This window comes from Lissotriton vulgaris, chromosome 3_1, assembly GCF_964263255.1.
Source record: "Lissotriton vulgaris chromosome 3_1, aLisVul1.2, whole genome shotgun sequence".
NCBI classification, from domain to species: domain Eukaryota; kingdom Metazoa; phylum Chordata; class Amphibia; order Caudata; family Salamandridae; genus Lissotriton; species Lissotriton vulgaris.
In genome coordinates, this window is record NC_141689.1 from 1,075,924,473 (window position 1) to 1,075,948,078 (window position 23,606).

Sequence of the window (23,606 nt, forward strand, 5' to 3'; positions counted from 1 at the left end):
AAACCTTGTTTTTTAAGAGCACGGGGAGATCAAGGATATCAACGGTAGAGTTCGTAAATACCAACAACATTATCATTTTAAGCCTATACTATTTTTAGATCTTGACATTAGTTTAGAAATAAAGCTGCGATACAATCTCCTAAACTGCATCTATATAGAAGTTTACATGTTTAAAGATGGCCGCCATTTTCAGAAAACTTGTTTTTTATGAGCACGGGGGCTCTTTTGAAAATCTGTTTCTTCTTTTACAACCATTAATAGTTCTTCATAATCATATTCGATTGTGTTGAACAGTTAATGATGTAAAATTGTAAAGACATGAAAAATAATCTCCAGTTTTAGCGTTTATCATAGTAAACAAGGCGGGGTGATCACATGACATGATGATGAGCAAGGTATTTAAGACACCTACAGGGTCAGATGGATCACATGTCCTGACCCGGTAGATGTTTGTAGGCTGCAGGGAGGCCAGAGTATTTTTATCAAGTAACTACCTGCTGTCTAAATCGTGCCTTAAATAATACTCAGGTAAATAGTTCGGCGTGTGCTTTAGCTGCGTTTTAATTTTCAAAAACTGTCCCAGTCTGTCTCACCTTTATAAACATGTTATACAAACATGCGTACGCAGCCTCTACTCCTCCAGATCTCAGAGCGAGGCGAGACTGGGACGAGGACTTAGATTCCCCACTCTCGGACGATCAATGGGAGGAAAGCTGCTCACACACGAATTCAGTAACAGGTAATGCTCGCCTCAGACTGGTCCACTTTAAGTTTTTGCATCGCCTATACCATACCCCTGCTAAGCTGCGACGCTTTGGTCTCCGGGACAATGACCGCTGCCTCAGATGCAAACGGCCAGGAGCAGACTTTATCCACTTGGCGTGGTCCTGCCAGGCTGTTGCCTCATACTGGGTTAAAGTTTTCGGAGCTATGTCTGACATGGTAGGGGTAACGGTCGAACCCTGTCCCAAAATTGCTCTGCTTGGCCACTCTGCCCCGGCGATTAAGACAAACAGGAAATTGTTCGCGCTCGGATTTTTAATTGCGAAACGCCACGTAGCCTGTAGATGGGGTAGGGGTCGAGCCCCCAAATTCAAAATATGGCTGACTACAATGTCAACTTGGCAGGAACAACTACATAATTATGCCGAACTGTTACCTCATAAGTCACGCCCTAAAGACCTCTGGGGCCCACTCACTGCTTACCTACTCCGGACACTATCTGATGAGGAGCCCGCACCTGATAGCCGTGAGGACACGGGCCACGTTGCACGATCCTCCGTGCCCATTGACACAGCAGATTCTCTTCTGACTGACGCTATTGGACTCCCCTCCCCCGCCCTCTAAGTACACTATAAGACATGGGGTTTCGATACCAACATAGGCTTTGTTCAATGTCATAAGCATAATAAAACGGATATGTAACGGCGCATTACACCTGCCTTGAGTGATCGGGAGGCGTGCCACTACCCTCCCGGCTCATACATTATTCTCTCCCCACGTTATGCAGACCGCACAAAACATGGCATTCAAGCACGTAGCGTCCACTCCAATGCACAGACATGATCATAGACTGCACTTATTCTCCCCCCCCCCCCCCACAACAGTTATGTCGGTCACTAAGCGGCGGAGTTCACCCACTTCTAGCATACACGGATCCCCGTAAGGGGAAGCATCACAACCTTGCTCTGCGCTAAAAGATCCTCTGAGCCACATACGAAGTATGGTGGATACTCTGTGGGCTGGGGCTGATCACCTTTGTTTTCATAGTCTACTATGAAAGGTTTTGAGTTCAACAAAAAATGGAAAACCTCAATTGTTCACTGTTTGTCATTAAATGGTTATTTACCTGCGAAATAATATATTCTTTTACAGCTTCATTCACTTTACAACGTGGCCGGCCCAGACGGGTTGTAGGCAACATGCTGTGTTAAATCAATGTTCCATCTTACATAGTAACTGGATGTAAAATCGCTACTTGATATGGCTGCCGGCCTGCCTACGCAGGTTATAGGCGTATTAAGCTGTGTACTCTTCAAAAAAAAAAAAAATGTTTGTAAAAAATAGCCAGTGATTTATAGACAGCAAATTGTGTGCAGGAGGTGTGTAGTCGTGTTCCTTAACGTTAACACCTAGAGCTCTTAAACACCCACTTGTTCTCGATTCACTAAATACGTCCTCTTTCTGTAACAATGAATACGATGACTGAGTAAAACACCAGCTAATATCTGGTGTATGAATGCTTACATGATATATTTTTGGTCGAGTGAAGTTGAGACCGAACCACAGATCGACGTGAACAAGAATTATGTTCAATTGTGTAAACCTTGCTAGAATCTATAACACGTATACTGTTGCAAGAGTGCACAAAGTAGAAATTCAGGTTTAATAAAGAGGTTCACATTTCCCTACAGAGAAAGGAAGGCCATTAAACTTATGAAGCTATAAATTAATATATAAAAGGAATACAAATTGCCCACAGAAGTAGTTAAACCTTAGAAACTATAGAATTCATACTAAATGTACTATCAGGCCAAACAATTCTCAAACTATATATTATAAAGGCCAGATTTAAAAAGAAACATAAAGACTGTTTCCTTTTTGATTCTTTGCAAATTTTTATTTTTTGAGTTGCACGATTAAAGAAAGCAACAATACCAGGTAATTGCCAGCCTGCGTGCTTAAATATCATCCTTATTAGATGCATGATACTGTAGATAATAAATAATTATACAAATGTATTTCTTAGCAATAAATCACCAAAAATCGAACATCGAGAAACCAATAAATAAAAGCCTTATCACGGCTCGCCTGTTTCTGATGAAATGTCTCTGTTTTTTTAATGGTAAGCACTCCTACTATTTTCTTATCATATCACCAGCAGACATTTATTTTGCATATAGCTTATACCCCTTTCTATCTTTAAAGGTCGCCATTAATTAGCTACAAATTGATCGGTGGCACCTACAAATGTAATTTATGAAGGAATATTACCACATACGAAGGTATGTAACTTTGAACATTCTGGAGGGCTTCTATATACCTCTATTAATACATTTTTTTGCCGATATTCTTGCTGCTGAATAAGTTTTATCTCATTGCAGGACATTCCATATTTTTAATCAAAATTTAAATGGCTTAATGTTTCCCATCAGAATCATATAAGGGTTACATTTAAGATTTTAATAGGTACGTCACATTTCAGTAACGGTGGATCATGTGTAGTTTCTATTATTCCTTTTTTGGTGGGGCATGATAAACAGTATGTGCCAATTTCTTATCTGCTCTTTTTATAAAAAAAATTTGCAAAATCAACCTGTTATTAACAAATGTATAAACTAATATATTATTGAATTGTCGTATATTAAATTTCAAGAAAACTCTGTCCTGAAGAATGTGGTTGATCCTAATCTCACTGAAATGCCACGTCACCTTTTGTGTAGTTTTCTTGTTTATTTTTAATCATCAATTCAAATATGACGTTTGTGCAGTTTTGTTTGCTTATTTTTAATCATTAATTCTAAAGTGTGTTATAAATATTGACTATTGGCAAAGATGTTTTATATGTATCTTGAATGTTTTTAACAAATTATGAATAAAAATCGATTTTGTAATTTTTGAAACGTTTTGTCTTTGGCATTGCTGTTTTCTGTGCATCCACATCCTAGTGTGTTATCAGGAAACCACCATACGTTAAAGGGATATATGGTGTAACTGCTGCTGTTTTTGTTACTACAAGTTTGTCTAAATAATTGAGTACGTTTATAGACCCCACCATCATTGTACATGTTCATAGTACAACACTTGATCCACATACTAAGTTAGGGACTTGTTATTTTCTTATGGAATAGATTTAGTGCACCTTTGCCCTTGCTCCCAATTTCTTTTCTTTTAAATAAATGTATATGTTGACTGTCAGACCCCGATTGTCATCAGTCTGCCCCGCGATAATACACATGCCACACAGAGCCCCAGTTTATGGTTTTTTATAATATTCTAGCACTGGATGTGACTCAGAAGTCCTGATCCCTCTCTCTTCCTATGAGGTGCTGCGTCTATTGTTGCTTTGTATTGATGAACTCAGGAAAGAATATTACAGCAGAGATTTGGAAATGTTCTATAAGTGCAACGCTCGTTCTCAGACGGGAAAGAATGACGCCTTCCACTCCAAAATTAGCTCACATAACCACTCTGTCGTTGGGGTGACGCGCGTGTATTTGTCTCTTGAACTACCCCTCCCATCTTTTTTTATAAAGGTTTAGCCACCCTAATCTGTAGAGAAACAAGTCAGGAATTCTGGGTGTAGGTACTTCTTGATAAATTACACACGTGTGGCACGTATACACTGAACATTTTCCTTACTGGTGAAGTGTTCAATGCGGGCACATGTATAGTGCGTGATGTTTACAATAACATAAATACACAACAGCAAAGGGGATGCCACAAACAGTAAATATTCCCGGATAAACTCCCCTGACTCCTAGGGCCTTGGGCCTCAGGGACTGTCGGAACAGAGACACACACTGCATTTGTAGGGGATGAAGGTGGCCGCAAGAGAGCAGGCAGCGTGGACGGGAAAGGTGGAGAATAGCGCACTGGTCACCCCCTCCTGCTCGGCCACTATCTTGCCCAGGCACGCCTGATACCGGGCAGAGCTTGTGGCCCTCAAGTGTGTGGAAAAAAGGTTGTGCAAGTATAGAGCATTATCTTCCGATTTTAAAGTTGATTCTGCACAGAAAACGTGTCGCTTGACACACATTCAGTCATGCACACAACAAAACAATGGGAGGAGGGTCTGAGGGCGAGTTTACCGACCAACCAGGTACATGCCCCAAAATACAATATTTTCACAACAAAGTATACCTGGGGGTCAAAAGAAGGGGGAAAGTCAAACAGAGTGGGTCATAACACCAATACTACACAAAGGACACCAGTGAGGACATCATCCATGTTAGTAAATGCAGGCCAGGTAGAGGCTCAAGAGCATATGGAGAAATAGTTCCCATCAGAAGCCACACTGTACCGCCCTATTTTTCATCATTTGGGTTCTCCTTACCCAGGAGACAGAACGGCCGGTCAGATGTTACCGTGACCAAAAGATGTGATAAGGGGTGGTGTATTGATTACAGAAATTAACGTGGCTACTGAAAAAGCAGTGTTAAGGTAATAGGAGTGTTAAAGTGAGGGAAAGTAAAATTAGGTGATCGGGTGGACAAACAACATTTATTAGTGTCTCCCAATCCCTAAAGTTTAAAAAGCAAGTGTAAGTGCGGGTTTTAAATAATCACCGTACTTAATTGTGGTCAACATGTTTCTGCATTGTATCGAACATAGTTTCAAAATGCATTCTTCAGGACCGTATAAAAACACTGCTACTTGTAATAGTGAAAAATTTTTTTAAGAACAATATCACCTGAGCTTCAGGTACATACTCAACCGTATACCATATATGAGGGTTGAGAGGCTTCACCCCACCTGGCTACAGCGCAGGTATGAGGAGCACCGCTCTGTCCGTCGATGTCTCCCGGCAGTCAACTGTACAGTACAGTTGACTGCCGGGAGACATCGACGGACAGAGCGGTGCTCCTCATACCTGCGCTGTAGCCAGGTGGGGTGAAGCCTCTCAACCCTCATATATGGTATACGGTTGAGTATGTACCTGAAGCTCAGGTGATATTGTTCTTAAAACATTTTTTCACTATTACAAGTAGCAGTGTTTTTATACGGTCCTGAAGAATGCATTTTGAAACTATGTTCAATACAATGCAGAAACATGTTGACCACAATTAAGTACGGTGATTATTTAAAACCCGCACTTACACTTGCTTTTTAAACTTTAGGGATTGGGAGACACTAATAAATGTTGTTTGTCCACCCGATCACCTAATTTTACTTTCCCTCACTTTAACACTCCTATTACCTTAACACTGCTTTTTCAGTAGCCACGTTAATTTCTGTAATCAATACACCACCCCTTATCACATCTTTTGGTCACGGTAACATCTGACCGGCCGTTCTGTCTCCTGGGTAAGGAGAACCCAAATGATGAAAAATAGGGCGGTACAGTGTGGCTTCTGATGGGGAACTATTTCTCCATATGCTCTTGAGCCTCTACCTGGCCTTCATTTACTAACATGGATGATGTCCTCACTGGTGTCCTTTGTGTAGTATTGGTGTTATGACCCACTCTGTTTGACTTTCCCCCTTCTTTTGACCCCCAGGTATACTTTGTTGTGAACACATTCAGTCATGTCAGCTTGCTTGAGTCACAGACAGATGCGCTTCATGGTAAATCAGCAGGACTGCGCGCCGTGAGGTCGCCTCCGTTCTTAAGCTGCCCAGATGTAAGAAGGTAGGGAATGCGAGAAGGGGGGACATGGGGCAGGGCATGAGCAGGGAAACGTGGACAACAGGAAGGGAAAAAACTGTTCAGTACATACGCCATGTCTTGGGTTGAATGAGCGCAGTGGACTTAAAGCACCGAAACACATAAGGAAGAAAAGTAGTTCCCAAACAGAGAAATAAACATGTATGGCGTAATGATGTAGTACTTGGTCGGTGCTGCATGGCGAAAACCGGAAAAGAGAAGGAGGGACAAAGACAGCAGATTGCCCTATGGAAAGGAAGTATTTTTAAAGGACACCAACCAAGACAAATAAATATAATCGGCAAGGAATGGGTGGAGTTCAACTCCCAAAGCATACACAATAGGTCGCTAAGCGACAGCGCAAGCGCTGTACGCTCAACATATAAAGGAATCTATATCCAAGCCCAAAATGAAAAAGTTTCTATAATACTTCATCAAGCTTTCTTTTGGTACTGTTTGACTGACAAACTAACGCCAGGCAGGCACAGCTTTCTGTAGTTTTTTTCTTCTCCCTTTTCTGAAAATTTGTCATATAATTCAATATTGTTTGGCATCATGACGACTTGAATTAGCTGAAAATGGTTAATACATTTTAAGTTGTTGCAAACTAGGGGTCCTAAAATATGTCTTGCTGGGCCCAAAACGTCAGTAAGATGATCCAGTTTTCAACTTCGCACTTAGATAACTTCCATAGAAATCCTTTAAAAATACTTGTTCATAAGACTACATTCACAGGCACAACCAAGAAAACAAACAATTTAACGCATACAGCAAAGCTCACATCTGTATGCATGCATATGATGCCAATGTGTATTTTGTGTTTGTGACTGTCATTAACTGATCATAATCTGGTTCTTTTAGAGCAAAAGACCTAGGTCCCGTAGAAGTTACCCCTACATTTACCGGGAAAGGTTCTAACACCATTATCGATTATATATTTTTGTTCAGCTTATTTTAGGTATCATTTCTTTGCAGCATCATTTAAAAAATGTGTTGATGCATGCTAGTATTTAAAGAAAATATTAAAAATGGAAAAATCGGTGTAACCAGTTTCAACAAGATTATGGGAAATATAAACAAAAATGAGCATTGGCAACGTGAGTGGATCTGAAATTGGTGGTTAGCCATTTGGTTTTGTCAATGCGTGTCTTGTTTTGGCATGGTTTTTGTAAAACCATATTGGCGTGGGAGCTGCTGGGCCCTCACTATTATAACAAGCATTGGCAAAGAGCAAAACATATTTTTGGTCTCAAAAAGCACAGGTTGCCACATTAGTTCCTAGCACTGAACACAACTACTTTATGTACCAATATGCTCCTTTTGAAAGAGCAGAATGCTCTTACTCATAGTGAAGCAAACCAATAGATAGAGGGATAGAATTTTGGTAAACACATAAGGTCTTTATTTAAACCAGACCTCATTAGGGGCCGATTATTAAAGAAAGCTCAAAAGTGCACCCATGGTATATGTCCTTACATTAATGCAGATTTTCGGTTTCGTAAATTCACAAGAATTTACAGAAGTAGGTCAATAAATCGTAGTCCTAGAAAATATATGTGAACTGCATTTCAACACAAGCAAACATGCATGTGTAGATTTGCTCAGGCGAAAATCTGTCCAGCGTTTGCAAGTTCACTTTCCCTCCAACCACTTTTTTCCCAACCCTGGAAGAAGTTTTATGCCTGCCATTGTCAGGAGAAAATTTCCAGCCTTTCTCAGTACGGGAAAAGATTAGAGAAGAACTGGTGAAAACCCTTAAAAATTCAGGTTATTAGGTTTGCCTAGACTTAAAAGGGGTGTGCAATCCTGAAACTATTGCTTACCACTACCTTCAGCCCCAATATGAGGATCTGTGGAAAAGTGACAAAATAAGTAAATTGCCAATCTCAAAGTCTTCTATGGTATGAGCCCTGGCATAATAATAGAGGGTATATCAGAGCTTCTAAAATGAGATTGCTGCCATCATTTGTCACTACTATCTACATTGCCCAAAAGGGACTAGTGGATTTTGTTACAGAGCAAGTTTATTTTTGAAGCAACCAAGTAGATATTGTATTTTTCCATACCCCTGAAAGTAGGTCTGAAGGCTCAAGATAACAAGCCCGAAGATCAGGGACGCAGATTGAAATGGAAGATTGTTCCAGAGACCCTCCAAGACAATCTTTATACTGTATGTGGTCAGGACATTCACACCTGTGTAGAGGATACTGCCCGACCCAAGGTACTAATATCTGCCTTTAATATGGGTTGCCTGCAAGTTAATTTGTATGAGAGGTAAAACCAAGGTGTTTGCCCATAATTGTTCTGTGGCTCATCAAAGCTTATTTTTAGCACTAAAAAAACTCAAAGAAATAGCTTTGAAGTTACAGTGTATAGGCAGAACTATAAAACGTCGGCAACTAACTGGAAAAATATCTTAATAAGTGAAACCTGGGATCAACTTCTCCAGGTTATTATTTTAAAATGCAGCACCATATTCTGGGAGATAGTAAATTGCCCATAATTTACAGGAGCTGCTAATAGAGCATTGGAGTGCCACTTACCCCTTGATGCCTAGGTGCAGCTTTTTCGGGGGCTTTATGGCCTAGTCACTGCTGAATTACTGATGCTTGACACAGAGGATTCTTATGGTAAAATTAACATAGAATTCTTTGAGGATGAGCTAAGTGAGCCTATTGTTTACATGTCTAAAAATAAGACCCATATGGGGTACCTGTTGGTTTTTACCCAATGCAGACCCTATGAAATGGGCAAAAATCTTAACTAGTGTGTTCAACGCAATAAGTAAAGTGTATATCCCACTGTCATAGTCGAGGTTGAAAATAAAATCCGTGTTTATAAAAGAAGCAGAGGCTCAGCTAATTAAAGTAAGCCCCTCAGAGAGGGAAACCCTGGACTGGCCACTTGAGATGCTAATAGCTAGATCTAAGTTGTGACCCTCCAGGGCGCCGGGGTCCGATGGCCTTACACCAACTTTCTATACATGCGTTGGTCCAACCTTGTTGCTGCTCCTCCTCAGGGTATATACTTAGATTCTCAAGTATGGTAGGGTCATGCCCTCCATGAAATATTCCATTTTTACTCTGATTCTTAAACCCAATATAAATCCCATGGACTGCGGGTCCTATCAACCAATTTCCCTTCTTAATACTGATTCCAGAATCCTAAAACTGAAAATAAAAGAAGAATTTTGGAACCTACTCATGTGTTGGTGACATTCATTTCTAATATATGGGCTAGAATACCAACAACCACATACTATCTGGTTGTGCTATCTTGTTCCACCAAGGGATCCCCTTTCTTTTACTATATTCTTACCTCACTGTATTCTGTATTTCTTCACATGCATTGAACTGTGTACCTGCTCTGTACAAATGTTGTTCATAGTTCCAGAACCACTAAACAACAATTAGTCTAACTGGTTTCCTGAACTGGATGTACTGTGCCGTTTCGCTATTAAACCACAAGTTCTGCTTACCTCGTTGTTGCCTTCCATCTTAACAGCATGCAATCTCCATTATATATGCCATGCTTCATATTAGAACACACTCCGCTAAACACCCTTGCTAGTGAGCCTGGGAGAGAGAGTTGAGTATCACATTGGACCAGAGGTAGTAGATGGAAATCCTGTTTGGGCGACCAACTATGCTTCAGAATAGGGAAGGCAGGAAACCATCCTTAAGAGACTCTATCAGTGGCTCTACAGTCCGACCCATGTAGCTAAAATGAAGGGACGTCTAAGTCCCCTCTGCTAGAGAGACCTAGGGAAGGAGGCATCTCTTACACACATCCTTTGGGGCATTGCTTACACACATCCTTTGGTCTTGCCCCAAGATACAACACTTCTGAACCTTGGTTTTCTCTACTGTGAGAACATATCACGGACTCAAACCTGCCTCAATTAGCGGAGGTGATACTCCTGGGTTGCCCGTTGCCGGAGGCTTACCCATTTTTTGGTTGCCTGGGTAAACTAATGTCTCACCTCTTAGTGGCAGCAAATTAGATCATCCTGGGCCTATAGGGAAGCCAACTTAGCTGTCTGAGCACAAATGGATTGAGCGTCTGTGGTTGATCCTTAACATGGAGAACATTGTCTTCATTACTCTCTCATATGTAACTTTTGTCCTTGTTTTTTAAAAATGTTTCTTTTGTTTGTGTTTTTTTTATTTCCATTTTTATTGGGGTGTGATGTGCTATATTCTTACCTCACTGTATTCTCTATTTCTTCACATGCATGGAACCATGTACCTGCTCTGTACAAATGTTGTTCATAGTTCCAGAACCATTGAACAGCAATTAGTCTAACTGGTTTCCTGAACTAGATGAACTGTGCTGTTTCGCTATTAAACCACAAGTTCTGCTTACTTCGTTGTTGCCTTCCATCTTTACAGCATGCAATCTCAATTATATATGCCATGCTTCAGATTAGAACACACTCCGCTAAACACCCTTGCTAGTGAGCCTGGGAGAGGGAGTTGAGTATCACATTGTACCAGAGGTAGTAGACGGAAATCCTGATTTGGGCGACCAACTATGCTTAAGATTTGGGAAGGCAGGAAACCATCCTTAAGATACTCTACACTCCGACCCATGTTGCTAAAATGAAGGGAGGTCTAAGCCCCCTCTGCTAGAGAGACTTAGGGTAGGAGGCATCTCTTACTCACATCCTTTGGGGCATCGTGTACACACATCCTTTGGTCTTGCCCCAAGATACAACCCTTCTGAACCTCGGTTTTCTCTACTTTGAGAACATATCAGGGACTCAAACCTGCCTCAGTGAGCGGAGGTGATACTTCTGGGTTGCCCAGGGAGGCTTACCCATTGTTTTGTTCCCTGGGTAAACTATTGTTCCACCTCTTAGTGGCAACAAATTAGGTCATCCTGGGCCTATAGGGTAAGCCAACTTAGCTGTCTGTACACAAATGGATTGAGCGTCTGTGTTGGATTCCTAACATGGAGAAGTTTTTAAAGCTGGTACAAGGAGAGGAGAAAACATTTACCAAGCAATGGCAATACCTTTTACAATATTTTAGTGAAGATTAGAAATAGCTATCGTGCCTCAAGCACCTTCGAGCACTGGAACTCCTCTCTTCCTCCAAGCTCGAGGACTATTGCTCTGTAGTTTACCAACATTACAGAGATCGGCTGGACCCCAAAAAGGTTGATAATGAATTCTAAGAAGTCCCCTTCGCAGTTGAAACGGTGTGGACATCTCTTGCACCGTCCTGAAGCTGGGGGAGGTAGGGCCGGCTTGCGGGTTGGAGGGGAGTGTTATTAGGGTGTATCTTGTTGTTCTTACTTTTGATTGCTTAGTCTACTGATGATGCTGTTCAGCTGGTTTCGATCTTTCCTGGCTGGCCGTCGACAAACGGCCTGGGCCTCCTCCAGTTCCGCCGAGATGCCGTCACTGGGTGTCGGAGTCCCACAGGGCTCAGTGCTGAGCCTGACTCTCTTTAACATCTTTATGACCCCTCTGGCGGCACTGGCGGAATCTTTCGGGGCCCAGATCGTTTCCTATGCCGATGATACCCAGCTCCTCTTTACCTGCGGGAAAGGAGCAGATTTTGACGGAGAGAGTATCCGAGGTTGCCTTGGGGCTGTTTTTAATTGGTTCCAGCGTAACAGCCTCAAGTGCAACTCGGATAAATCGGAGGTACTCTTCTTCGGCTGCAGATCGGACCCAGATTGGCAGGAATGGTGGCCTGCTAATATGTTTCCCCCTGCAGGCTCTTCCCAGTTAGCCAAGAACCTGGGGATTAAGATCGATAATGGTCTGACGTTGAGATCCCAGATTCTTGGTCTCACTGGTACCTGCTTCGGCCTCCTCCGGATGCTCCGCAAGTTTCTTCCTGTGCTCCCGGAGGATCACAGGAAGATAACGGTTCAGGCTATAATCGGCTCGAGAATGGATTACTCGAATATCCTTTATCTCGGCCTGCCGGAGTATCTGTTGCAACGACTGCAGGTGGTCCAGAATTCGGCAGCACGGGCCATCTTTGGATTACCCGGCCGAGCTAGAACCTCGGGCCTCCTGCAGCGTATAGTCTTTAAGGCCTTGACTTTGGCCCTATATGCTTCAGGAGCAAAATATCTCCAAAAAAGGCTAGCTTTTTACCATCCTGCAAGGTTCCTGAGGTCGGAGTCTCTGTTTTTCGCCGTGGTCCCTCGCATAAAAAGGGCACGTATAGGAGGTCGATCTTTTAGACTGCTGGCTCCGCAGCTTTGGAATACTTTACCAGTGACACTGCGCAGTACCTACAATCTGTTGGCGTTTAGGAAGGGCCTAAAAACCTGGCTTTTTACTCTTTAGATATCAGTCTTGATTGTTAGTTTAGGGACTTCTCATTTTTCTGCCTTTTTCTTTTCCGTTATGTTGTGGTACAGGTTTGCAATAAAGCGCAAAGTAGCCGTGCGCTATACAAGACAAATATAACATAACATAACATAACATGCTTGAGTGATGTTCGAACACAATGTCAACAGTTAATAAAAATGTATTAAAACCTAAAAAAGGCAGAGAAATGACCGAGATGCTATAGGCCCATTTCAATTATTGACTTAGTAGCGTAGGATATGGGGCATGTCTCCCTCACCAGGTTAACCAATTGACTGGAGGAAAATAGTGTTTTGTCTAATCTCCAGTATGTGTTTAGGGCTGGAATAAGTCCCTTAGATCAGTGTCTGAACTTGCAGATGACCATAGGGAAATACACAACAGCTAAAGGAGGCTTGCTACATCTAGCCTTCATAGACCTCACGCCAGTCTTCAACAGAATCACTAGGATCAAACTATGGTCAATCCTCCTTAATGTGGATTGACAAAGACATAGTGTATTTTCTGCATGAATCACATAAGGATTTGTCTGCAGTTATCAGATACAAACAGCCATGGAGTTCCAACTGGCCTTTCAATGTCCAAAAGTATGTAAGACAGGGATGCACGTTGGTCCCACCTTTGTTTATGTTATATATAAATGATTTGTGATCAACATTATCCACTACATGTAAAGACAGCTTAAATTGCAGGATTGCATCGTATTCCCACTTTATTATACGCTGACGAGGCTGTGTTGATAACAAGATTCGCTGTTGGATTACAGCATCTTCTAAAGTCTATTGTCAACTTCTTGAAAAGTCTGACTTTGAACATTAAATATATTCATTCATTCATTCATAAAATCTTTATTTCGGCGATTAGCCATAAAAGAGTACAGAAACAGATAAAAAACAGTATACATGGATGATAATTCAATTCAATGTTACATACTAATTGGATATTTGAAGCGTGAGTTCTAAAATGCTACATAATTTTAGTAAGGCAAGTTTTTCCGGCTAGAAAGTAATCACTATCATGTGAAAATAAATAAAACAACATTAATCCATGTTGGAGATTCAGTTCATTGTTACATACATGTTAGGTAGTTGAAAGCATACAGGCTAAAAGTAATACATAGTTTTGGATGAAACTAATCTGTTCAACTAGATTCTAATCACTATCATGCCCTTCCAATCAAATACCTGCGCTTGTGCCACATAGCTGCCAGAAATTTCGAAACAGCAAATACAACATGCCTGGTCGTGTCTGTTTTTAAAACTCTAAAAGCATGCATACACTGTACAAAACCCAGATTCCTGCACACGGGTACAAGCCAATACTTTCTTGATTTACAGTAGGCTGGACAAAAGAAGAGAACCAAATATTTTACGGCACTGTGATGGGCTAATATTTCATTAAGTTATAGCCTATATTTGAGCAGTTCTGGCGTTATCCAGATCCTGCGCCAGAGCCTAAGAGGCTTGAGGGGCTAGTTCCTCATCGATAGGTTTCAGCCCTAGGTCAAACCTCAGAGGGAGGAGTGGGGTACTAGGTGGTAGGGCCAGCAATTGTCTTAAGAATTTGTTCTCTGTTTTGACAATTTCAGGTCTGCAGAAGTATCCCCTTAACTCCCCGCCATATAGGACTGCACCCCTTGCTTGCGTTTTATAAATCTCCAAAGGGGGACCAACAGGTTTAAATGTCGACGAATTGGAGAGCTTGAGGACTCCCCCAGCAAGCTGAGCCAATTTCCTTTGCAATTTTATTTGTTGGGGGCCCCATGACAAGTTCTCATTAATGGTAACCCCCAGATATTCAAAAGTCGATACCCTTTCTAATATGGTTGGGCCCAAGCTTGGATTGGGGCGAGTAGTTGCAGGTGGGTTAAAGATCATGAATTTTGTTTTATTGGCATTTATCTCCAAGCCCCTGCCTCTGCAAAATTCCTCAAAACCTTCCAATATACGCTGAATCCCCATGGGAGACTTGGACAGCAGGAGGGTGTCGTCTGCGAATATGATCGCCGGCACCCTACTACCTGCCAACCTCGGGGCGTCATTGTGATGTATTTCATCTAGGTGGGCGATTACCCCGTTAACTTAGAGGCAAAACAGGGTTGGGGCCAATACACAACCCTGCCTTACCCCCCTGTCAACGTAAATATAATAAGTCCCACACAATGGTTATGGGTTTAGGAGGCAAGAGGCATAGGGGCAGATTTTCAAGCCCCTTGCGCCACTTTTGCGTCAGTTTTCCCATGTTAAAAGTGATGCAAAAGTGGCGCAAGGGGCTTGTAAATTTGCTGCACAGTAAATATATTTTGTAGAGAGGTGAGATCACCAAAGTAAAGGCCTTTCCATACTTTGTAGTCTTGTTTGATGAAAAGGGCTCATGGGTCCCTTTGGTGAGAGCAAAATGCAATGCAATGGCTAGAGGGGATGCCTCGTTGTTGGAGTTTGCTGCTCATTAAGGAGCACAGCCCATTAAGACTAGGATTACAAGTTACCAATCCATATGCATCTCTGTGGCTACGTATGGTAGTGATAGCTAGGGCTATAAAGAGCCCTCGTTATTACAAGTAGTCAAAAACAAGTTCCTGAGAGGTTTATAATCAGCACCCCAATCCACGGGCGCTTTTATACTCCATGATGAATTGGGGATGGGCTGTATCTCAGATCTCCTAACATTTCAAATTTTACTTAGATTGATTTCAATATGATTAAATCCAGAGCTTGTTTTGAACAAGCTCATACTGAAGGATTGTATGGAACTTGCGAGAGCTGGCAGCATTTCTTGGTTCAGTTATGTTAAATTGGCATATACGGAACTGAGACATCCTGATTTATATAGGGCGCCTGAAAGGATTGTCTTCAGGGACCTTGAGTGGGTCAAGAAGCATTTCATATCTGTAGCCCAAGAGAGAGGAGGGAGATGTGTAAACCCTCTTTACTACGAAATCCTGTGGGTTAATAGAGCCTTACCATGCACTGGTCACAAACCATCAGCATTGAACTTGTATGTTTCAATGTGGCACATTTTTCAATAGGGTCAATGAGACGAGGATTACATTGACTTTGATATGAGGGATCATGTACTGCCTCAGATGCTAGTTTTATATTCTGTAAAAGGGAAGACTTTTTTTATTAATATCTATTCGATCCGATTATGTTCAAGAGTGGGGTGTTCTTCTTATGCTTTTATGTAGGTTTTATCTATTCCAATTTAACAATAATAATAGTGCTATAGTTGTTTTTAGCTTTTTATTGTGCGTATCTTTTATGGTTTTAATTAACCATATAAAGATTATTTGATGATCATGTTTGTGACTTTGTTTCAGATTCTGCTTTGAGAATGTCTCCATTAGTTTTCCTGATTGTAATGGGAAACTTATTCCATCCACAGACAGGTAAGGTAATGCTATGCCTATCAGTCTTTGAAACTGGATGTGTTTTATGTAGATAGAGTTTGAAAGTAAATCACAGTTTATTAAGACCCAGCAGGATTACTGTCATTCATCTTGTCTTGCCACCTTTGAATGCAGCATAGATAATATTGAGAAATATCAAATGCACTGAGTAATGAACACAAAATTCTTTTATTTAATGGTGTGAATATAGAAAACAAACATCAGGAGGGTTCTGCAACTGTCACAAAATATTGTCTTGAATCCACACAGAGATCTCTATGGGAAAAGCAAGGCCCTCACCCACATTCGGTGGTGGGAACACCGTGGTAATTAGCGACACTCCCATGGGCTCCCAGGTTAGGCAATTTCCCCTTTTTACCTGCAGCATTGATCTCTGGAGTTCAGTGATGCAATAGTAAGTACCATACATATTTTATGAAGTTTGTTTGTTTCACAATATTTTGTGGGCTAATGGACAATCGCCAAGGGTCACATGGAGATCAGAAGACTCGATGGCGTTTTACCTCCTTGTGTATTGTTTTGGCATTTGACTAACCAGCGACTGTAGGTCCTGAATAGGCCGCTGACCTTGTTACATATATTTAAGACGACCGAAACATGTTGACCATATAAGGGATGACATGGGCAATAATTTCCCCAATTTCATTCCCCTGTTTAAAAATTAATGCATTAGGATAGCTCTAGTGAGTTTTAACCTTTTTTCTTCTTATCTTTGACGTGGATCATGTACTCCACTCTTAAAACACTTCTGAAGAACAAAAAACCCTTGCTCCCACACTTTCTGTGGTAGAGCCCACCTTGGACTCATTTGGGTCTAAGGTATGGGAATCCCAAGGATGAAGAATGCCACATCTTGATGTGGGTGAGGGCTCTGTTTTCCAAGAGAGATTTCGGTGTGAAGTAACGAAAATATTTTGAGACAGTTGCGGACCCTTTTAATGTGTTTTTACCTCTGATGGGAGAATAAGGGTTGAGCATTCATTACCCTTGCTCTTCTTTGTGTAAGATAGTGAATACAGAAAAAACATTCAATACATAGACGTTCAATATTAGAAATATTATGTGCAAGTTCATATTATCTGTACAAACAGTATTAGCTTAACCTAGGCCAGGGATGTTCACTGTAGGTGCTGCAGAACCAGATCATCAGGACAATCACAGGCTATGCAAATGAGTTCAATTTAGATTCATTTTATGTAAACTTGTCATATGTGGATATCTAGAATGGCTGAATACAAAGTCATGTTCCTGAGTCACAGTCATATAGTGTCCAACAATGATTAATCCACACACTAGTTTTTCTTAAGTGTTTATCTTTGATCTTTATTCTGTATCTTGTTAAGTTCAGATTGCGCTTCAGTTCTTCATCAATACAACCGACGGCTACAGTTTGTGCCAACACGTGTTTTGTCTAATGGCAATAACCTAAGACTTCATCAGGGCTAAGACAAACAAATATATAACTAAGTTATACTATAACACATCAACATTAAGCTATATCAGAGCAAACCTCCACCAAAATAGAGGCAAAAATACCAGACACCCAGTGCACAGCATTAAATCTTCAAAGGCAAAGAATATATGCACCCAAAGGAAAGTTTTAATGAAATACCTCAAAAATTATAAAGTAAAACCTTTAAACATAGGAGAAAGAATCCCATAAGAGATAGAGTGAACATCAAAGAAAGATAACCATAGACTCATATTCAAATCTCCGGTAAAAATTCCAAAGGGAACAGAGTAGACCAAAGTAAATACCCCATGCACATCTCCAATGTGTGATCAAAACATCTCACGAAACTCACCATGGACTGCAATATCCTTTCAAGCAACCGACCTAATAACCTCTGCCGCATTCAGCCTTCATCTGATTCAGAGGTCAATATTTATCCTATAGCAACACATGGATAAACATGCTATGGTTTCTATCCTCATAGATGCTCAGGTCTCAAAACCAAAATATTACAGCTCACATATGCCCACAATTAAAAAGAAGAGCAGAGCAGCACTCACCAATTGTAATAAGTTCAGCAAGATATTATTAATACAGTTTCTCCAATTAACATCCGGTCTTCATAAGACCGGTTAGCATCCTGAAAGATCATATATGTAGACATCATTATATTACATCCTACCACATCCTATCAATAGAGTATTTTGTGATTCTGACCTTTCTCGTTTGCATCTCTTTCCTGAGTGATTTTACAATGTATACATTTCCTTTTCTGCTATCTGTATCTCTTACTTGTGGGACTCTTCAACTTGCTGACTCCCTCCCTTTGTCCTCCCTGACCCTTGCCTTTCGTGGCTCCTGTCTTTTTGTGGATCACTAATTTACCCTGGTATTGAATATGTTATCTTTTTGTAATTAATGCGATTTTCTTTTGCTGTTTGTTCCTCCTCTGTTGACCTGCCAGTTCCGACCCGCCTCCTAGCCCCCTGTCCCTTGTTACCCTTTGACTAAGCACTCCTTCTCCCCTTGTTGGGGAAAGATCCATTTTCTTATACTCTGAAATCTTAGTGATTCCTCTGAGAGAGTCCACAGCCCCAAGGGGGCCACTCACAGTTGAAGTATGGTATGGCGCCCCTTGCCAACCACTCCCTCTCCCCTTTTTAGGGATGGATCCGGTAGGTAGGCCTTGGAGTCTCAGAGACCCCTCTCAGAGAGTCCACTGCATGAATTATGGACGCAGCTATTATTAGTCTACCGGTTTGTGCCCCAGTCACCCTACCCCTCTTCATTCATGCTGTGTCTCTCCCCCTCCCGCTCCTCTTTCCCTCCTTCATTTGCAGTCTACTTCCCTTGCTCCTACCCCCTCTCAAATGAATCACTCCCCTTGCCTGCTTTTTCCCTTACGCATATTGTCCTTATTGCTTGTCTCGTCCTAACATGTAACTATGTAGCTATGCTCTAATAACTCTGAAACCTTTGCAACGATGCAACCTGTAACTATGGTCTGATACTCATGTAAAGCGCTCTGATACCTCAGGGTCTAGCTAGCGCTATATAAAACCTTCAAATAATAAATAAATTGCGGCAGAGGTAATTGAGTCTATTTCTTGTATAGATATTGCAGTCCAGGGTGTGTTTCGTGAGGTGTTTTGACCGTACATTGGAGATGTGCATGGGGTGTTTTGGTCTACTCTGTCCATATTGGAATTTTTACCGGAGATTTTAATATGAGTCTTTGTATGGTTATCTTTCTTTGATATTCACTCTATCTCTTATGGGATTCTTTCTACTTTGTTTAAAGGTTTTCCTTTATAATTTCTGAGGTGTTTCTTTATACTTTCCTTTGGGTGGATATATTCTTTGCCTTTAAAGATTAAAGGCTGTGCACTGGGTGTATGGATTTTTTGCCTCTAATTTGGTGGAGCTTTGCTTTGATATAACTTAATGTTGATGCTTTATATTATAACTTAGTTATATATTTGTTTGTCTTAGCCCTGATAAAGTATTTGGTTATTGCCATTAGACGAAATTCGTGTTGGCACAAACTGTGGCTGTCGGTTGTATTGACGAAGAACTGAAGCTCAATCCGAACTTTACAAGATACAGAATAAAGATCAAAGATGAACACTTAAGAAGGGCTATCTATCAATTTTGAGCAGGGAATAGATAATCAACCTCTGTCCCTCATGCCTAGAATTGCCAAAACCACTTCTTTGGCAATTTTAGAGACAAAGTTAGTTTCACCTGATGTATCTGCCCCTGTTGAGTTGGATGCACAAGCACCGACTGATCGGGTGGCCTGGGAGGGTCCAGCCTCAGCGCTAAGCGACGTTAGGAGGGTGCAAATTATTCAGAACACTCTGGCAACTCATGGAAGCTTTTTTTGGAATATTGCAGGGCTGCGGAATAAATTCGATATAGAGGAATGGGTTAGCCTTATTGAAAAATATAACATAGTTTGTTTTCAGGAGACTTGGATGCGTGACATTACATATTTAAATGCTTTTCTTTCCATTCACTCACCAGCAACAGTATCCTTAGGAGGACACAATAAAGGAGGGCTTCTAAACCTTGTCTCAACCACTTTAAATAGGAAACTGGGAAAAGTTTGCCTGGAGTCCCCGCACTTTCAAATTATCAACATTTTATATAAGAAATATCTGACTCTGGCTGTTGTACATTTTTATCATAACAATTTTCATATTGCCCAAGAATTGGAATCCACATTATCTAGGCATATTGAGGAGATAACTTTGGATTCTGTTCTACTTTGGGGAGGTGACTACAACTGTAAGATATGCCCCTATTCTAAATGCTCTGCATATCATTTATTTTAAGGGGACAGTGATGGTGGTCACCATTTCGATCATATCCTGTGCGGGAATATATTTAACTCCCTTTTGTTAAAATACTCTCTCTTTATGACTATTGATCTCCTAGAAGACGTGGGCTCTGATTTGGCAACATATGTAGGGAGAGATGCCAGGGCACTCTGGTTGATTATATTGTTTTATCTGATTATTTTAACGTGCATTCTGCTATTTTTAATATACAAAAAAATGGACTAAGTGATCATTATCCTTTATCACTAGATTTGGTGAACATACTTGATGACAACCACGATCCTGTTTGAATACCCCCTTTGAATCTTGTTAGAAATAAGGGGTTACTTTGCAAATGGTCGGCTATAAATTCTGACCTTGCTCTTAAGCTGATCATAGAAGTCAATCTAAGAGAAATTTTACACTATCTGGTTGAGGATATAAATTTTGAGTCCATTGTAACATCTTTTTTGGCAATAACTGATACTACGAAAGCGATATTAACTAAGAAGCAAGGTGCTAGACTACAGAATAATAAATGGTGGTTTAACAGTATTTGCACCTTTCATCACAGTAAATTAATTATAGCCTTAAAAGAAAAACCCCGAGATACTATGAAGATAAAAAACGTATGCCATAATTATAAACATGCATTGGAGAAACGTAAGACCGATCTCAGGCAAGAAGCTTGGGGTCAGCTTCACGTGGCATGTCAAAACAGAGACTCCAGACTTTTCTGGCGCACCGTAAATCAGGAGTATTTAATGGTTCTACCAATGAAAATATTTATGTAACATTTATGTCTGAGGATTGGGTAGACCATTTTTCTGGACTGTATTGAAATTGCAATAATTGGTATGTGCGGTCTACTTATCAATCTGGGGATATTTCTCTGGCACCGCCGTCATTGGAAGAGGTGGATTGAGCCTTATCTCAGACAGTTAAGAATAAGGCCTCTGGACCTGATGGCATGCCAGCAGACATGTTTTTAGCCAATATTCCCCTCTGGTTGACACTCCTTGCCAATTTACTGATGTGCTATGCAGCTCATGGTCCCCCAGATTCCTGGAAAACAGGGATAATAGTCCCCATATTCAAAAAGGGTAATAGGTCGGACCCCAAATGTTTCCGCCCCATATTATTGATTGATTGCACATGTAAAATCATGGAACGTGTAATATTAGAGAGGCTAGAGACTTGGGCAGTTGAGACGGGGAAAATCTCAGATGTCCAATAAGGGTTCATGAGAGGCCTTGGCACCATTGAACAGTGTCTGAACCTGCACCTGGTCATCGGTAAATATCTTAGCCAGGCCTAGAACCCTTTATTTGGGGTTCATGGACCTGAAGTATGCCTTTGAGTGGGTGCAGAGGGGGAGACTCTGGGAGAAGATACTCTCTATGGGCATAGAACCATTGATTGTCCACTTCTTGGCAGCAATGCATCAGAGTGTAAGAGGTAGAGTGCGATATGGTGTCAATGGTGAGCTCACTGCCCCAATAAAGATGGATCGTGGGGTCCGTCAGGGTTGTGTCCTCACCCCTTTCTTATATTGCCTCAATATTAATGACTTGGAGAGCAATTTGGTTAATGGGAATATGGATACCCCCAGATAGGCTGTAGACCCCTTCCAGCACTTCTACATGCTGATGATTGTGTTTTAATGTCCTGAACTGGGGTGGGTTGCAGAGGCTTTTAACTAGTTTTAATGTTTTTATGAGTGATCTTGGACTGAAAACAAATGTTGCTAAATCGCATGTTATGGTGGTGGTCAAATCTCCCAAGAAAACAAAAACATGTACTATTAATAATGAAAAAATTACTTGGTGTACCCACCTTTTCCTACCTGGGCATTCTTTTTAATCAAAAAAAATTCTTGATCCCACTTAGTGGAGGCAAGAATTGGAGGCTTCAGTCGTAACGTCGAGGCCATGTTTAGGTTCACAGAAAAATTAGGCTCCGGGCTATAAAAGTCATTACAGATATATACAAGGCTCGTACATGCGCCATCACCTTGTATGGCGCTGGTGTTTGGAGGTTTTGTAACACTGCAGGTTTACAGGAAAGTTGAAAATATGTTCTTGAAATGGACAGTGCCTAAAAGTACTGCTGTCACTATTTGTCATAATGAATTAGGTGTAACCCCATTAACATTTCGTCTCCAGTTATCACCACTTCTGTTATGGCGCAGCATTTGGGTGAAAGAAGAGACTGTTCTACATAGTACTATAATTAATGACTGTTTAAAATTGAACTGTGTCAAGGAAATTCCCTGGAATATGTATATACATGAGTTACTGGGGAAGCTGGGGCTCTCAGACTGTATTGACCCTCCCTGTAACATAGCCAAAATTCCAAGAGTTAAACTGAAAAGAATGTTTGACATATAGCTATGAAGTCAGACATCGTTTAGAATATAGTAAGAAAAGAGTTGTTGAACAATCATTGTTGGTTTATGCTTTAGGTACTGAACCCTATCTCTCTTTCCATTTTAATCACCATAAGATGTTTTATCTTATAAGATTCAGGATGGGTATCGCCCATTTATTGGTTTCATATCTGCGTGACGCCAAACTGCATTTGTGTCCTTGTGACTCCGAATCAACACAGAGCACTTTACATTTTATGTTTTGTTGCGGGCTCTATATTATTCCTAGACTCCCTTTTTTAAAACCATTGTAAAGATTTTTAAATATAAGAAAGTGCAGGGCTGTGTTACAATTTTTGCCCCTCTTGAAAGATGAGTTTATTTGTTTAATGGTTTATAAATGCATTTCCACCATGGTTCGGCTTCCGAACATGGTTGGTAAATGATTTTATATTGCTCAACATGATATTTTTTTACGTAAACGTGATTGTTTTAAATTGTATGAAATGGTGTTATTATGTAATCTTTTATGGTTGATTTGCAGCTGAATAAAGATTGATTGATTGATTGAACACTTAAGAAAAGCTACTGCGTGGATTAATCATTGTTGGACACTATATAACTGACTCAGGAAATTGACTTTGCATTCAGTTATAAGTGTGTGGATGCCAGTCCACACTGATTGACAACGTAGGGTAGTCATTGTCTCAATTGCCTTTGAGCATTAGCTGAAGAATGTTTAGTCTTAATCACGTTCTTACATAACCGTGTGCAATCTATACCACAGTGCCCCTCTTCGCCAAATGTAGATTATCTAGAATGGTTGTATGTCATTTCATAGAAACACTATTTC

General features: G+C 40.8%; 1 protein-coding gene across 4 annotated transcripts in view; it reads left to right on the plus strand.

Moving 5' to 3' along the window:
- LOC147727423 (programmed cell death 1 ligand 2-like) overlaps positions 1-23,606 on the plus strand; it is a 367,618-nt gene that overhangs the window by 104,471 nt on the left and 239,541 nt on the right. For all 4 annotated transcript variants that reach the window (XM_086961498.1, XM_086961500.1, XM_086961497.1 and 1 more), the window contains exon 2: positions 16,021-16,089. In XM_086961498.1, the coding sequence (XP_086817624.1) occupies positions 16,035-16,089 (55 nt within the window). In that variant the 5' untranslated portion in view covers positions 16,021-16,034. The remainder of the gene's footprint in view (positions 1-16,020; positions 16,090-23,606) is intronic.